General features: G+C 33.1%; 1 protein-coding gene across 5 annotated transcripts in view; it reads right to left on the bottom strand.

Annotated features, from left to right (window-relative positions):
* CCDC125 (coiled-coil domain containing 125) overlaps window positions 1-18,868 on the bottom strand; it is an 80,181-nt gene that overhangs the window by 3,212 nt on the left and 58,101 nt on the right. For 3 of the 5 annotated variants that reach the window (XM_051992663.1, XM_051992681.1, XM_051992673.1), the window contains 2 exons: window positions 12,377-12,495; window positions 10,189-11,154 (listed from right to left, as the gene is read on the bottom strand). In XM_051992663.1, coding sequence (XP_051848623.1) covers window positions 10,834-11,154; window positions 12,377-12,495 — 440 coding nt within the window. In that variant the 3' untranslated portion in view covers window positions 10,189-10,833. Of the gene's footprint in view, window positions 1-339; window positions 447-7,836; window positions 11,155-12,376; window positions 12,496-18,868 lie in introns of those variants that run through there. The other 2 variants (XM_051992700.1, XM_051992690.1) reach the window with 2 other exon arrangements.

Below are 18,868 nucleotides of genomic sequence, written 5' to 3'. Positions count from 1 at the left end.
ACATTTAGAGAGTAAGCAGTCATTGACAACCATCATAAAAACAATTTCAATGGCATGGTAGGGAGGGAAGCTAGATTTCAAAGAGTTGGAAAGGGAATAGTAGATCTATAATGGAAGAAATAAAGGAAAACTATAAAAAGAAAGACATATTAAAAAGGTTATAGTTACGGGATTAAAGTCTTAAAGAAGAACTTTGGAAAAGATGAGATCCAGAGTATAGGTTGAAGAAATAATTTTAACTGGAAGAGAAAAAAGTTCCCCTAAGAATAGAGGATGAGAGGAAAGATGTAAGTAAAGTAATATGTTGATATAAAGATAAGGATCCATCAAATACTTTACCAGAGATGGTCTTAATCTTCTCTTCTAGGGTGAAGTTATGAGTTATTGTGTGACCCTGGGCAAGTCATTAACCCTGTTTGCCTCAGTTTCCTCATATGAAAAATGATCTGGAGAAGGAAATTATGAATCACTTCAGTATCTTTGCCTAGAAAACCCCAAGCAGGGTCACAAAGAATCAAATATGACTGAAATAACAGAACTACAAAAATGCTAGTATGCTATTGGAGTAGAAGAACTTGAATTCTAAGGAGAAAAGAAGGGGGAATTAATTTTAAATTGGTATAGGATAGCAAAGGGACTTGGGACAATGGCAGAACTAAGAACTTGGAGTTGGACAGTGGTAGCAGAGGAGCAATGACTGACCTAGACAGCCTTAAATAAATACATTCACATTTTCACAGTATTAATATTTCTAAACACATTATTTGCTTACAAATATAGAAGATTGGACCAAAAAGGGTCTAGATCTTTTTTTTTAACAGTCAGTCAACAAGCATTTATTAAGCATCTTCTATGAGCTAAGTACTGTGCCAAGTATTATTAATACTAACAGAAGAATTCAAGTAAAAGGATGTATATTCATGACCAGTCCCTAAATCAGAATACCCTTAAGAATTAAGTGGAATGGGTTGCCTTTCACCATACTGTATTCTCCCTCAATGACTTTCTTCCAGGTCCTATTCAACTCAGGATATGAATTCTTTAATTTCAGCATTATAGCATAAAGAATTCTTGGGAATAACAATATCTTTCTGGGGAACTGAATGACTCTCAGGAAGATCTATCTGTTCTACAATTTATATGATAAGAGGTATAAACATGTGGGTATTTAAAAACTATATATGGAGTATACATCCTCTGATGAAGATCTAATAGAAATGAAAGCAACCTATCCTTTGGATAACAAATTACAATGCTATTTTTTATATTTTAAATAACATTTTGTGTTTTTTTTAATTTAATGTAATCAAAATTATCCTTTTTGCATTTTATAATGTTCTCTAGTTCTTGTTTGGTCACAAATTCCTCCATTCTCCAAAGATCTCCCAGGTAAACTATTACTTGCTCTCCTAAGTTCCCTATAGTATCAATATTTATGTCTAAATCACAAATCCATTTTGACCTTATCTTGATATAGGGAATGAGATGTTGGTCAATGACAAGTTTCTGCCACACTATTTTCCAGTTTCTCCAACAATTTTTGTTAAATAGTGGGTTCTTGTCCCACTATTGTATCTTATATACCAAACCTATTCCACTAGTCCACCATTCTTTTTTTAGCCAGTATCAAATTAGTTTTGATGATTGCTGTTTTATAATATAGATTTTTTAATTCTCTTGATATTCTTGACCTTTTGTTCTTTTGGATAAATTTCATTATTTTTTTTCCTAGCTCTATAAAATAATTTCTGGCCATTTGATTAGTATGGCACTGAATAAGTAGATTAAGTTAGGTAGAATTATCATTTTTATTATATTAGCTCTGCCTCCTCATGAGTAATTGATATTTTCCAGTTGTTCTTACTTTATTTTCAATGCTATTGTTAAAAGAAAATGTGTTTCTTGGTTTTAGAATGAGAAAATACACATTTGGCTATGATATACAAATGCTTTTGCTTTCAAAAGAAAATGGTACAGAGAACATAAGAATGAAATAGACACTTTGTGTATTTCAGTTAGTAGAGAAAACAGAAAATAAATAAGGAAAACAAGAAATGATCTTTGTAAAGAAATTTTTCTTTTTATCTAAAATGTATTCATAAGTTTAGACTCAAACCATTTTTATACTTTGTCAGTTGTTCCTATATATAAAAAAGCAGGAATAATGCTAAACTACTAAGAGAACTAAAGTTTTCCATCCCTTCACCTAGGTTTAGTTTTTCTTTGTGCTTTTCTCCCACTCAGTCTTCTACATGGGAGAGCTAGAATTGAGAAATTAGGAAACCCTGAACCTCGTAACTGTTTGACAGTTACTGGGCAAGTAATTTCTTTGTGAATAATGACTGAGTATAATCTAACCTTTACAGATTAAAATCAGGAAGTACAGAGAATGCTTGTTATAACCAAGAATAAGGTGGTCCATGAAAGCCACTAGATCAGATATTTGAATCCTAAAACAGAACATCAGAAGGCATTAACTACTTAACTAGGTTTGTCTCTGCTTTCTGTTCTAATGGACTTGGCACCAGGGACTGAGCATCTCATTGGAAATGAGAAGCCTGTATAGTTAATACTCAATTGAGCAAGACACATTCCATAGGGTCAAAAAAGTCAAAATTTTCCTCTCTAGAGAATGTTTTTGTTGGTTCGTGGTTAGGGTAGCTGATTTTCTAAAGGAGCTATTTAAAAAGCCTCTGGCTTTGGATTAAATGAGGAAGAGATATTACTATAGCCAAAGAACAGTTCAAACCAGAAGCTGGAATTAAGGCTCCATATTCAGATTCTTCATCTATAATGAAAGGGTTGAACTAGATGATTTTAAAGGGCTCTTTAGCTCTAAATCTGGGATAAAGGAGAAGAATGTGATTCACCCAAGTATTTCATATGCATTTGCCAAGCTTTAGCAAGTCAAATATTTACCTAGTTTATATACTAAGTATACCATAGTTTATATACTACAGAAAAATTTCTCTCCGTTCTGAAGTTGACAAGAGAAAAAATATTATAACTAACAATTCCTAAGTAACATATATTCATTCAATGGGGCTGTGTTTTGTAGCATTCAGTATAGTAGTATTCAGCAGACCCACATCAAGAAATGTATAAACAGCTAGAATGACAGGGAAAGATAATGCGGAATGTTGGAGGGGATGTGAAAAAATTGGGACACTGATACATTGTTGGTGAAATTGTGACTACATCCTGCCATTCTGGAGAGCAATTTGGAATTATGCTCAAAAAGTTATCAAACTGCGCATACCCTTTGATCCAGCAATGTTTCTTTTGGGCTTATATCCCAAAGAAATACTAAAGAAGGGAAAGGGATTGTATGTGCACTAATGTTTGTGGCAGCCCCCTTTGTAGTGGCCAGAAACTGGAAACCGAGTGGATGCCCATCAATTGGAGAATGGCTGATTAAGTTATGGTATGTAGATGTTATGGAATATTATTGTTCTGCAAGAAATGACCAACAGGATGATTTCAGAGAGGCCTGGAGAGACTCACATGAACTGATGTTGAGTGAAATGAGCAGGACCAGGAGATCATTATATACTTCAACAACAATACTATATGAGGATCAATTCTGATGGACGTGGCCAACTACAGCAATGAGATGAACCAAATCAGTTCCAATAGAGCAGTAATGAACTGAACCAGCTACACCCAGGGAAAGAACTCTGGGAGAAGACTATGAACCACTACATAGAATTCCCAGTCCCTCTATTTTTGTCCACCTGCATTTTTTATTTCCTTTATAGGTTAATTATATATTATTTCAAAGTCTGATTCTTTTTGTACAGCAAAATAACTGTATGGACATATATACATATATTGTATTTAACATATACTTTAACATATTTAACATGTATTGGTCTACCTTCCATCTTGGGGAGGGGATGGGGAAAAGGAGGGGAAAATTGGAACAAAAGGTTTTATAATTGTCAATGCTGAAAAATTATCCATGCATATAACTTGTAAATAAGAAGCTATAATTTAAAAAAAGAAATGCATAAACGCATACACACATAAATATACAATTACATGTATGCTTAGATAGCAAGAGAGATAGGTAGGTACATAGGTAAGTAGGTAGTTACAGGAAGAGAGAGAGGGAAAGAGAGATGAAAGAAAAGAGGAAGGGGGGAGGAAGGGAAGGCAGGGACAGAGAGAAACCTAAAGAAGAAGACCAGTCTCAATACCTGAAGATACCATGGAGTATCTACTCAATATATATGCCCCTGCACATGTCTTCTGGATATACTCTTACCACTGCTAGTGCATGTATTTGTGAAAACCTAGCCTAGATTTTCTAAGGGAAATTTTTTTATAGCTCCTTTTATTACCATTTCATTTTATCAAGAGAAATGTTTTTGTCTTAAACTGTTTGAGCTTGAGCTACCTTTGACTCTAAAGAGTAAATACAGTGAAAGAGGCTTGTGAACTACAGGTTTAGTAGTTTCTTACCAATATATCGTGGACCTGGTATAGCCTTCTCTGGAAGATTTTCCTTTCACTTTGGGACAAAAGGAGGAGAAACTACTTCATTTGAGTACTTCACATACATTTGCCAGGCTATAGCAAGTCATTTATATGATAAAGAGAAATTTTTTTGTTTTGAAATTAATGAGAGAAAAATTACTGTAGTTGACAATTCTTATGAAATATATCATATGTAAAGAAGAGATATAGGTAAGATCATTATTATAGATAAGCCACTCCAGTTTCTGGAAAGAGCTATCAGTGCCTCAGAAACTTTCAAAAAATCTAAGCAATAGATTCTATAAAACACATAAAAGTTTTTACAGAGTATAAAGACAACAAAACAGAGCACAGGTGATTGTGTCAAGTGCTGAAAGAACTACAACATGTATATCATAACAATTTCTTGACCAAAATAGAAGTTGGTGTCTATAATATTCAGATTCTACAAATTCATTCTTTTCTTTTTTGATAAGAAAAGAAAATTAACCATCTAGAAAATTTATGGTTTAGATTCTTCAAGCAAGTAATGAGATGCTTGCTGAACCAAACAATGGCATTTGCTTATGCCATTCAAAACTTTACATCCTACTTGTGTAGTTTACATTCATATACATACATATATAGTTTTATTTAAAATACATTTATTTTTTAAACACATTGAATTTTTCTTTTTTAACCAACTCCTTAATCCTTCTGAAACCCAGGAATATTCTAAAGGAACCTCAGCAGCTGATTGATAGTAAAGACTATGAAAGAGAGGGAATTGGTAAAAATCAAATTAGGCTAAAACAATTCTTGATATTTCATGGATTTCTATTTTACCATTTAACTCTCAAATGATTACAAAGTACAGAGAACAAATTGCTCACCTATTGAGAAAATCCTGGAGGTTCCTAAAGCAGACATTTTTCTGGATTCCTGGAGTATTTCTCCCCATATTACAAAAATACCACAATCACAATGCACATAGTACACACATTTCCACTCAAGCAAACAGCAAACAAAACAAAGGAGAAACACACATACACACAAACACAGAAATCAATTTTAGTCAATGTTGTTCTCAATGGACAAAGCCCAAAGTCAATGTAGTTATAATTATTTTCTGACCTGACATATATTGCTTTGAGAAGTCCAGGAGGAAGAAGGACTAGACCATCAATTTCCAGACCCTTATTTCCAAACCCTCTCTACCCTGCTTTGTTCTGGACTGAAAAATCAACAACTAGATCAACATTCCAAACAAATGGAAAAATACATTTTATCTCCAAGAAGACCTAGGATGGGACTGTACAGGCACATATGCCATTTCAAGCCTCCAATCATACTTTTCTATCTTTGGAAAAGTACAGACATCAATAATCGTTTGCAAAGAGAATGCAGAGCAGACTCTTGGTCAAGTGCCAGATATGAATTTTTTACAATGGAGTGGAAATGTGTGGAGAAAAAGTCTAATAAATTTTTATTTGGCTTAAAGATCAGGGTGAAGCCTTTTTTATTTGTTGGGTTTTTTTTTTTCTTTCCCAGGTTTTTTTTTCCCCTTTTCATTTGATTTTTCTTGCACATCAAAAATATGAAAATATGTTTAAAGGTACTGTACATGCATAAACTATATCAGATTGCTTGCTGTCTTGGCAAAGGGGAAAAGAAAGGAGGAAGGGAGAACAATTTGGAATACAAAATATCATAAAAATGAATGCAGAAAATGATCTTTACATATATTTGGAAAACAAAATACTACTGATAGAAAAAAAGAAAAAAATCAGGGTGAAGACAAGCTTATTTATATGGAATAAGATTGTGATCAAAAAGACAAAATATTTGAGGAAGTCTAGGACCACAACAATGTCAATATGGCAAAGAAGAAACTCAAGTGCAGCCCATAAGTTATGAAACAACCATCATAATCCTATGGGTCTCAATTACTCTCCTGTGTAGTAACTTTCTCTAGAGTCTTTGGGCAACTGCAATCATCTTGTTTTCCTATTTCCTGCCTGGTCACTTAAATGTGGTAATCCTATCTACAATATCTGGCTCAATTGAGTAATTTCTTATTTGATTTCTTAGAGATTTCTTTCCCTTGTTGCTCAGTTTGACTCTTCATGACCCCATTTGGAATTTCTTTTGACAAAGATACTGGTGTGATTTCCTTCTCCAGTTCATTTTATAGATATGGAAACTGAGGCAAAGAGTCAAGTGATTTGCCTAGGATCACACAGCTAAGTGTCTGAGACCAATTCTTCCTGACTCCACCGAACCACCTAACTGCCTCTACTTCTTAGTCCTTTCTCTTAGTCTAGGCTAATTGATTAAATAATCATAAGGCTGTCACTGTTGGATTTTGAGGTCAGAATTCAATGACCTCTCTCCCCCGGTTCAATAGCAAAAGTTGGGCCAGACCTCAAGAACTGGCTATGCTTTCAGGATCAATGAAATCCTTGTGGAAAGCTAAAAAATAACTCCTGATATGGATGGATACTCCCTCAGGGTCTTCCTCTGGATGGGTAATAGACCTCCCAAAGTTTCTGTTCCAATTCAAACTTTTTTTTAAAAAAAATTTTTATTTTCTGTTTCTTATATCACAATAAAATTCCTTGTAATTCCCTCCCCTCAGAGAGGCATCCCATAATGATGGATACAAATTTTTGGAAAAGAAAAAAAAAAAGACTGCATTGCCTGATTAATATATAGGGAAAAAAAACCCAAAATATAAACAATGTGTAACACCTGTGGGCTTTCTACTTTCATGAAGAGGTAGATTGGGACTATCTTCTTAGTCATGTTCATTTGAATCCTTCTTGAACATCATATTATCATTTTCTTTTGATTTTTTTTTTTTTTTGGTTTGTCCTTTCCATTTACATTTTTGTAGTTACTATGTATATTGTTATCTTTGCTCTACTTACCTTACTTTGCATCAGTTCATATAGATCAGTGGTTCTCAAACTTTTGTTTTCAGTATCTTTATCCTATTAAAAATTATTGAGGATCCCTCCAAAGCATTTTTGTTTATCTGGGTTATATTTATAGACATTTACCATACCGAAATAAAAACTATTTTTGAATTTGTAGACTCTCTAAAAGGGTTTCAGAGATCCCCAGGATTCTCTAGACTATACTTTGAAAACCACTGATATAGATCTTCCCATACTTCTCTATATTCATCATGTACATCACTTCATACAGCATAGCAATGTTTGTGGGACAGCTAGATGGTGAAGTGGATAGAGCATCCTGGAGTTAAGAAGACCTGAATTCAAATTCAGAGACTTAAGACGTACTGTATGACATTGGACAAGTCACCTAATCCCAATTGCCTTTCAAAAACAAAACAACAACAACAACAAAACCACATTCTTGCACCACAATTTGTTTAATCATTCCCCAATTGATGGACATCTACTTTGTTTTCAACACTAGCTATTATAAAAAAATGCTGTTATAAATATTTGGGATAATTTTATGGGGACTTTCTAACATTGCTTCCTTGGAATATAAACTCAGCAATGCAGTTTCTGGTTCAAAAGGAATAGACATTATAATCATTTTATTTGCATAATTCCAAATTGCTTTTGCAAATAATTGTACCATTTCATAGCTCTACCAACAATGTATTAGTGTACCTATCTTGCTACAACCCCTCCAACATTAAATGTTAACTTTCTGGGGTCAATTTTCAGAGCATGAGCTGAAATACAGGGTTATTTTATTGACATTTCTCTTATTATTAGTGATTTGGAGCTTTTTTTTTTTTTTGACATCATTGTGAAAACTATGCAATTCTTTTGAGAACTATTGTTCATATCTTTTGACCATTCCCTCCCCCCCCCATTGGGAGAATGATTATTAGTTAGTTTTATATGTATTTAATTGATTATATAGTTTGAATACCAAACTCTTATCAGAGAAAGTTGTACAAAGATTTTCTCTATTTGACCAATTCCCTTCTAATCCTAGATATATTATTATTGTCTAATCAGAAGCTTTTCAGTTTTAAGTTCCTTCTTCTGCTGCAGACACAGTATTATTTCCTTTAATTACTTTAATCTTTCTTTTAAGATGGCTCACTGGCTTCCCTTCCCCTCATCCCAATTACCTCTTCTTGTTTGATAGTCTTCTTCCTTCTCCCTCTCCTTCAGCTAGTCTTAATTTTTTGTTTTTGGTGTTTTTGGAGAGGTGTAATTTTTTATTTATTTTAAATTTAAATACAAAATAAGAAAAGAAAAAAACAATTGTCACATATATAGCAGAACATGGGAAAATTCAATATAAAACAATAAATTTCAATTTCAAGAAAACCTATATAATAAATATATGACCTTGTTTTTAAAGCTGCCCAGCTTTTCTTTACTTCCTTGTAGGTTTTCCTTTGTTCTTTGTTGTGCACTTATTATTTATTTTTCCTTTCTTTCCCCACTCTAAAGAAGACTACAATTAAGCATGAATATATATATGTATATATACATATACATAGATATCCATAAACATACATATGTATACAGACACTCATATACATATATGTAAGACTATACTATACTTATTTGCACTTGTCATCTGTTTCTCTGAAAGTGGATAGTATCTACATTCATAAGTCCAAATCTTTCCATGTTTTTCTAAATAAACCAGCTCATCATTTCCTATACCATAGCCATATTCCATCCCAATCACATCCTATATGAGAGATTATCTATGCAACATTTTTTTTATTTTTCTTCATTCTTTCTATTTTTGACTACATAGTTTTTATTTTTTCAATAAAATTTTAATTTAAAGTAATATAAATTAACCATTTCATATTTCAACAATGCTCACCTTATAATATAGTTTAAGGTCTGATATTGAACAGTCTTTCAATTATGTTCAACTCATTATGAGTCTATGTAATAGCATGCCAGGCTTTCTGTCTTCTATCATCTCCTGAAATCTGTCTGTACCTAAAATTAGTCTTCTCTAACATGGTAATTTATTGGTTTGATTATAACCTGCAAAACTAAAATCTAGCAGTAAAAAAGTTTCAGAGATTTGAAAAACTTTGCTATAAGAGAAAAATCCATTAATTAGTTTAGTTATTACTTCATCATTCTTCACAAATAAATCTTATTATATAAGTATAGATCTTTCCAAACTTCTCTGTATTCATCACACACATCATTTCTTACAGCATAGTAATATTTGGTTACATTCTTATACCAGTTTGTTTAGTTATTCCTCAGTTGATGTGCATCAACTTGTTTTCAATTCTTAGCTAGCCCTCCAAAAAATATTTTGGATAATTTTATCCAGACCTTTTTCTTATCCTTGGAATATGAATTGACTTCTATTTCTTATAATAATAATATAATAAAATCCCTAAGCTATAACTTAGAAGAACAATTTTTATTAGGTTATACATTCATTTTTAACATATTTCCTTATGAATCATCTTGGAAAAGAAAAATCAGAACAAAAGGGAAAAACCATAAGAAAAAAACAAAACAAAACAAACAAAAAAAGATTAAAATAATATGCTTCAATCTGGATTCAGTCTCCATAGTTCTTAGGAGAACCTATTTTGTTTGAGCCACTGAGGTATATAAAATATACAAATGAGATCATCAAGAAGCAGTAATATAGTAAAAAAGACTGGTGTCCAAAAACTTGAGTATAAACCAGAGTTCTGTTCCTTACTGTGTGCACTTTTCTCTGCGTTTGTTTCCGTATGTATGAAAGGAGGAAGAGAAATTAGATGATTTCTGAGGACTCTTCCAGAACTAAACCTGCCATCCCATGAAGTAAAAAGCAATCGATTCTTTGTACATTCTGTCCAAAGAAACCAACAAAGGCAACATTTTATCATCTGAAACTCTAGACTGAAAACTAGAACGTTTAGTTCTTAACTTTTCACATAAAATAACTTTTCACATTCATTGAAAAAGCCAAGATTAAAAACAGTTTCAGCAGCTCATGGTTAATATGTTGTATTGGAAGGATTAGTTAGATGAAATGGTTTTTTAGAGTAACATTTTAAAAATGATTCCATGACTTCTTTAACCAACCCAGGGTCCTGTTATGTAATCTAATTGAATAATTCTGTCTCTATTTTCTTCCTAAATCATTTTGTGCTTGGTTTTGGTATTTTAACAAATAAAAAGCAAATTAAATACTATGCTAAAAAATTTTAAAGCACATATTTTTGTCATAATATTAAATTATAGAAAAAATGCACCATTTCCACGAAGTTTGGTCAAATTATTGTTTTAAAATCAGGAAGGCTCAGAAAGTGCAAGATAGACACAAAACTTCTTGTGACACAGTAAGAAGCACAAAATCTTATTTTTAAAACGGTGTTACAAACCACTTTCAGTTCTAATTTCATTCTGTTTCTTCAAAAAATCTGATCCTTGATGGCAAGGAATGTGATTTTTGAAGTGTTCCTGTGGAAGTTGTATCTATTTTTTGATTAGGGACGGAACAAACACAATTCCTACAATTAAGAATGTGGACATTTGAACATTCACAATCAAACAAACTAGAGGGATCTGGATTTGGAGGTGAGTAGTTTTCAGATAGAGAATCCTCTTTCATATGTTGATGGTCTTTATTCTTCTTTTCAGCATCTTTTTCTTCTAGTTCCCGAGCCAGCATGTAACTAACTTTTCTCTGATGAGCTAAAGCTTCTTCTTTATCATTTAACTGCAAGTATGGGGGGGAAAAAAAGCATAGCTAAGATAAGGACTATCAAGACTGATTTTGACATTTTGGAACATCTGTAATTTCATCACTTTCTTCCTATTGATTGATGGCCAACCTTCCAAGGATATGTCTTGCAGTCAATTAACCAGCTTTTAATTGTCTACAATGTGCCAGGCATTGTACTAAATAAACCAGTTCGTATTTTCAAGGAGCTCACTATTTAATTAATATGGGGCTCTCTACATATAGACAGCCTTGTCATTAGAGGATAAATGAGTAATTCATTGCTTTGCTTGTGCTCAAACTATTCAAAGATCTGATAAAAACAATGATAATTTGCTGGGATGGCCATGGAATGGCCTACTGGATTATTTCTTTACTTAATCAAATATTAAAACATCTTTTGGTGCAAAAGTGTCTAACATACAAAGGGTTCCAATCATATGTGACCTGCAACATTCCCAAAGGTGGTCCAAGCCAGATTAAAATGTAATTGGGAAATATATAATAATATAACTAAAACACAAAATTAAGTAAATGCAGCCTGCATGAATCATTATGCACGGATTTGTGACCCTCTTTCTATTTGAGTTTGACAGGACTGCTTTGGTGGATGGTATATAAATATATTCCAAAATGGTACATACACACATACAAAAGGTTGTTGTACCATACTACTCAGTCATTAATTCTCCAGTGTCAAACTTTTAGTAATTAACCACGTTATACAAACTTTAATTGCGGTTAAAAATAAGTGGACAGCAAAGTTCTTCAGTTTTATGCAGTGAAACTGGAAAGATAGAATATACACAGACCAAAATGCCATATGCATTTATTCATGCCTTTAATATGATCAGAATATATATGTTTCAATAGAGCACTGAATAAAGGGAGTAATCAGAACTGCGTGGCACAAATCAAGGAAGATGTCTAAGGAAACATATTCTGAGCCTGGTTTTGAAGAGGATGATAAATATAAACAGACCAGAGCTCTGTGAGCTCTCCAATTTTTTAGGTAAGGACATGAATTGATGGACTGTCAGAGGTATTCCAATAGTTGAATGGTATTATGGACATGAAGACGGTGATACGCAAATTGCTTTAAAGAATAAGACAACAAGCAGATAAGGTTGGTTGGCTGGAACATAAGATCTGCATGGGGAAGTTACAAGAAGTTGAATAAGTCCTTAACTTCTCAAAAAAAGAAACTAAAGATACTCACCAAATCTACTAGGATCCTAAAGATTTCCTGAGGATTGTCCAGCTCTTCCATTTTCTTAGAATTGGCGTCAAGTATACTTAATACCTTCTGCCCAAAGTTCTTCTTTTGTAACACAAATCCTGAAATTAAACATGTTAAATCCAAGTGAAATATAGCACTATGAAATAATACTAACTAATATTTATATGAATACATAAACCACTTAAAAAGTTTCAAAGTATCTACAATTGAGCAATGTTTTTCATCTTACAAAGACTTTCAAATCATAATTGCAGTGACCCTATGAGATGAGCCTGAGTATAGATATCATGCCTTAAAAAATAAACAGCAAATGAAGAAACTGAGGTTCAGAGGGTTTAAAATAAAAACACACACAAGATTATTAAGTGGTAGGATCAGGTCTACTAATTCCTGAGCAAGCATTCTCTCCATTATATAGATTATTTCCTAAATATAAGAATATCTGTCCATCACAGCAAAATCTTTTCTCATTGAAAAAAGTTATTCAACCAATTCTTCCTGTGCAACAAGAGAACTCTTCAGTTCTGCACACATATATTGTATCTAGGATATACTGTGACATATTTAACATGTACAGGACTGCTTGCCATCTGGGGGAGGGGGTGCAAGGAGGGAGGGGAAAAGTCGGAACAGAAGTGAGTGCAAGGGATAATGTTGTAAAAAATTACCCAGGCATGGGTTCTGTGAATAAAAAGTTATAATTAAAAAAAAAAGAAAAAAGTTATTCAATATAAATTTTCTAGTAAGAAGAGGATATAAAGTAACTTTATTAGGGGACATAGTTTCATACCACATTTAGTAGAAATGAAGCGATTTGGTAATTTAATATTTTACATTTTGATATTTTAAAAAGTGTTTTCTTTTAAAATAAAATGTTGTTTTAAATTGAACAATTTCAAAGAATAAAAACAAAATAAAGAATAAAATATGGGGTGGTGGAGCCAAGATGGGGGAAGAGTAGACAGGTCTTTGGTCTGAGCTCTTCTTGGCTTCCCTCAGATAAATACCAGATCAAGCCTCTGAAAAGGTTTTGGAGTGACGGAGCCAACAAATATTTGAAGTATAACAAATTTCCAGGAGAAGATATTTTGGAAGACCTTCAGGAAAGATCTGTCTCAATTGGGCAGGGGAAAGTTTGCAGCCCAGCACAGTGCAGTACAGAGCAACACAGTGCAGAGAGACCAAGAGTTGAGAGGCTTCTGTGCAATAGGGAATCTAGTGGGGTGCTTGTTGCCAAAATACAGTACATTTCCTATTCTGTCCTGGTTCACAAGCCAGTGGATCAGCAGACTAGTTGTGAGACCAACACAACTACAGAAGGCAAATAGTGAGCCCTTGAAGCCCAGCATAACAGGTGGGATTTGGCCACATCCACCCAGCACAAAAAGGAAGCCGATAACACTACCCCAGAGCAGTGTGAAGCCACTGTCACTGTAGAGGAAGCTTGGGACAATCTCCCCTTTACCCTAAGAGCAGACCTCAACCTTTAAAAATAAGTAAAAAGGCAAAAAGAGCTGTGACCAGAGATAGCTTTTATGGAGACAGGGAAGAAGAGACCTCAAATCCTGTATTCAGAAGAAGCCTCAAAAGGTGATATAAGTGAGTCTCCATCTCATAAGGTTCTCTGGGAAGAATTCAAAAAGATCTTAAAGGAGAATTAGAAGAAAAATGTGGAAAAGAAATGAGAGCTCTGGAAAAGAAAACACAGAAATTGTCTGAAGAAAATTACTCCTTGAAAAACAGAATTTGTGAAATGGGGGGAAAAAATCAATGAACAAAACAACTAACTTAAAAGTTCAATTAACCAAATGTAAAAGAAGATAAAAAAGCTAGTTGAAAAAAATAATTCACTAAAAATTAGAATTGAACAAATGAAAGTGAATGACTCAATGAGACAATAAGAGTCACTCAAACAAAACCAACAAAATGAAAAAATAGAAGAAAGTGTAAAATATCTCATCAGAAAAGCAACTAATCTGGAAAATAGATCTAGGAGAGACAATCTAAGAATTATTGGACTATCTGAAAACCATGATAATTAAAAAAAAAAAAAAAAAAGAGCCTGGACAATCACCTAAGAGACCTCAAAATAAAAATTCCAAGGAATATTGTAACTAAATTGCAGAATTATCAGATCAAGGAGAAAATACTGCAAATAGCCAGAAAGAAACAATTCAAATATATCAAGGTATCAAATCAGGATTACTCAGGAACTAGCAGCTTTCACTTCAAAGGATCGAAGGGGCCTGGAATATGATATTCTAGAAGACAAAGAAACTTGGACTGCAGCCAAGAATCAACAATACAGCAAAATTAAGCATTATCTTTCAAGGAAAAAAGATGGACCTACAATGAAATAGGGAATTTCACCAAACCAGAACTTCAAATAGAGAACTCATGAAAAGCACAAAAATGTAAAAAGGGAAGGAAAAAACTGTGTTTTTAAAAGGCTAAAATGTTTACATTCTATATGAAAAGATGACATGTTTAATTCTTGAGAACTGTGTCTTTTTTAGGGATATACTTTAGAGGATTTAGGTATAATTTGATTTTACCATGATGATATGAAAAAGAAACTAGAGCTGGAAAAGGGATTGTACTGGAAGAAGAGGAAGGGGAAGGTAAAATATATCACATGAAGAGACAAAAAAAGATTTATTGCAGTTGAGGGAAAAAAGGAAGAGGGATGAACATTGTGTGTACTTTAATCTCATCAGATTTGGCTCAAAGAGAGAATATATCAGACATATTTAGTTTAATATAGAAACTTTTCTCATTCTATAGGGAAGTAGGAGGGGAAAGGGGAAAAAAAGGGGAAGGTAATAGAAGAGAAAACAGAAGTAGAAAGGGAAAGAAAAGAAAGGGGGAGGGCTGTAAAAGGGGAGTAAAGATTAAGGGAAGTGGTGGTCAGAAGCAAATTACTGATGAGAAGGCAAAGGGGGAAAGAAAAGAGAAAAGTATAACTTGGGGAAAATAAGATGGTGGGAAATAAAGTTAGTAATTTTAACTGTGAATGTGAATGGGATGAACTTTCCCATAATAGAGAAAAGCAGATAGCAGACTGGATTAAAAGCCAGAATCCTACAATATGTTGTTTTCAAGGAGAATAACATATGAAGAAACGAGATAGAGAGCACTGTGTAGTATAAATGAATAATTTCAATTATATTAAACCAAAAAGTTCTTGAACAAATAAAATCAATGTAGCCAAAATTAGAGAAGAAAGCAGAAAACTAAAGGAAAAAACTTTCATAGACATTCTCTCAGAAAAAAGATCTCAGTTCTCAAATATATAAAGAACTTTGTCAAATCTATAAGAATACAACCATTGCCCAATTGACAAATGGTCAAAGCATATAGACAGTTTTTCGACAAAGAAATCTAAACTATATGTAGTCACATAAAAAATGCTCTAGATTATTATTTGTTAGAGAAAGGCAAATTAAAACAATTTTGAGATATCATCTTATACCTAAATGATAGATGCCTTTTATTTGGAGAATGGTTAAACAAGTTATGGCAGAGCATTGTGATAGACTACTACTGTGATATAAGAAATGATGACCTAGTTAAAAAATAAAGACTTGAACCCATGAAAAAAAGATAGTATCCATTCTCCAGAGAAAGAACTGATAAATAGAAATATGTATCGCATAGTCTTACATATGTGTGTATATGTATGTATGTCATGAATATATAAATGCAATACTGCATATAGTTGTAGCTTTCTTGAGGTAAGGTAGGAAGGGAGGGAGGAAAAAAAACAAAAAAAAAAATTGCACAGCAGAGAACAAAGGAAAACTTAGAAGAAAGCACAGTAGCTTTGAAAACAATGTGTAATATTACGTTTCAAAAAAAGTAAATAGTTTAAAATGATTTGTTTTATATTGAATCCTATTTATTTTCTGTTCTGTACATGAAAAATTTTCTTCTTATTTTATATTCAAGTTTAAAATGAATAAAAAATTAAAAATTAAAATACCAAATAAAAGTAGAAAGATCCTATTCTTTATTTTAAAAATTAATTTTAACAAAATAATGATAAAACTTCTGTTTCCTTCCACTCTTGTTTTTTTCTGTAGATTTACAAAGATTTGTTGATGTAAAAGTTGCTCCCCAAAAATAACTGTTTCACATATTAACCACAATCATATAAAAGTTAGAAAAGAAGAATGAATGAAAAATCTCAGTGAAGACATGGAAGAAGTAACTGAAAAACTGTTATACTTAATGCACTAAAATTAAAGTTACTAAACAAGCTCAGTTGGTTATATTGATGTTAAGTTTTTGTAGTATATCCCTTGTGGGCCAAACAATATGCATTTGAAAGTACTTATTCAAGGTACTCTATAGGTCTGTACTATAGCTCACAAACCTCCACTGGTATGATTGATTGCCTTTAAAAGTTAACTAACTGAAACAATTACTCAAAGCATTTACTGAAAGAACACTGTAAGAACAATGGTCACAGAACATTACTCCCATCCCCATTACCAAGCCTGGTCACACTCTTCCATGACTAAGCACAGAATCAGTGGAAAGAACTAGGCAAATGCATAAAACTTGATTATTAAGAGTAATACACATGAAGAGAACACATGCAGACCAGATACCAAGCACCTTATATCCTGATCAGGCAATGCAGCACTAACATCTTTTCCTTTCTCATAAACTCAGATTATTCCCCGTTGGTGGAGTATCTCTACTTTGACAGGTTGCTCAGCTAAGATCCCTGGATTTTTTACTCACTACAATTCAGTTCCTAATAGTCAGGAATGGCTTTCTCTACACAGGTCACATTTCATATAATTATCTCTTGTCTAAATTCTGTACTTATTCCTGGCTGGGTGCAAAGTCTTCTTTTTTGTCAACTAATTATACTGCAATATACTATAACTAGTTGGGGAGAAGGGAAAGAAAAATTTCCTTCCCCTTATCCTTTTTTCTATAACTGGTTTTCCAAATAGAGAATTTTCTCTTATTTCATAGATATTTAGCCTTTTGTAAGCACTTCTTTATACTTCAACTAAGACTTTAACATCTTGTATACCTTATCTGAGCCATATGCTCTGTGTCTTCTATTCCACATGACCACTTCCAGGTTTTCTTCCAACTACCATCACTCAGTGACCTCTCTTTGAGGTTCCTATAATCCAAATCTACCAATTAGTCAATATCATGGTTGCTCTTTTTTTACAGACCTCTGTGACATTCCCCTTCTTTCCTCCATGAACTTAGTATCTGATTCTCATAATCTTTCTTTCCTCTCCACACCCTGTTCTCCCTCTCTCCTCTTCCCCTCTCCCTCTCCCTATCTCTTTCTCTTTGTCTCTGTCTCTCCTCTTTCTCTCTTTCTCTCTCTCTCTCTCTCTCTCTCTCTCTCTCTCTCTCTCACACACACACACACACACACACATGTACACCCCCCAAACACTCTAATCTTCTAGTTCCTCATGACTTCCACCCAACCTCAACCACACACAAAAATGGTAATAAATGTGTTCTTGTCATCAACCACAAATGCACCTCCAAAGTTTAGGAATGCTGAAATTCCCTTATCTGATCATGATTTATTAGCTTTCCATCTCTCCCTCTGCCTTCCTATACCAAATCCTGCTCTCTTCATCTACACCTTGACTTCTACTTTCTTGAACTTGCAGTTCACACCAAGTTATCTCCACTGTACTAGCCATTATTTCCTCTTTTTGCTATCTTGAACTCTTCTTGAACCAATTCAGTTTTTCACTGCCCTTGGCTTTCCTAGCTCCAAAACCAGGTTCCCCTTCCCACATATTACGTTACCTTTCTATTATAAAGAGTATAACCCTATAAGATTCATACTAAATTTCATTAAACTGTTGAAATAACATTTCTATTAAATGAAGCTGATGTCCCGGGTATTCAGAAGAGATTAGAAAAACTTTTGGACTGGCAAAAAAAATTTTTTTGATATATTATATCTATTTAAAATTTTTCAGTAAATTATCTAAATGAACTGAGAGGCATTAAATTTTTATTTTTATTAATTTCCATCATTGCCTAAAACAAAACCTATTGACAACTAATAGGTGATAACTCATCTTCCAATCTTTATGTTTCATAATTTATACATTTCTAAATCAAACAAAAGCTGTAGTTGTGAGAAACACTATATGATTATTTCCAAATTCTGTGACTTTTAGATTTATCAAGAACTTGAAGTTTACTTATTTTTTCTCACCAAGGAAAAGAGACTTGTACCACCTATTTCATAGGGCTGTGAAAAAGGTTTTTTGAATCAAATGAAGGTGGTCTAGCTGTACCAAATCTAAAATTATATTATAAAGCAGCGGTTACCAAAACCGTTTGGTATTGGCTAAGAAATAAACTAGTTGATCAGTGGAATAGGTTAGGTTCAAAGGACAAAATAGTCAATAAATTTAATAATCTAGTGTTTGACAAACCCAAAGACCCCAGCTTTTGGGATAAGAA

The sequence above is a fragment of the Antechinus flavipes genome, chromosome 1, assembly GCF_016432865.1.
Source record: "Antechinus flavipes isolate AdamAnt ecotype Samford, QLD, Australia chromosome 1, AdamAnt_v2, whole genome shotgun sequence".
NCBI lineage: Eukaryota > Metazoa > Chordata > Mammalia > Dasyuromorphia > Dasyuridae > Antechinus > Antechinus flavipes.
Note: the sequence above shows the minus strand (reverse complement) of the source record. Positions and strands in the feature narration are given on the sequence as shown.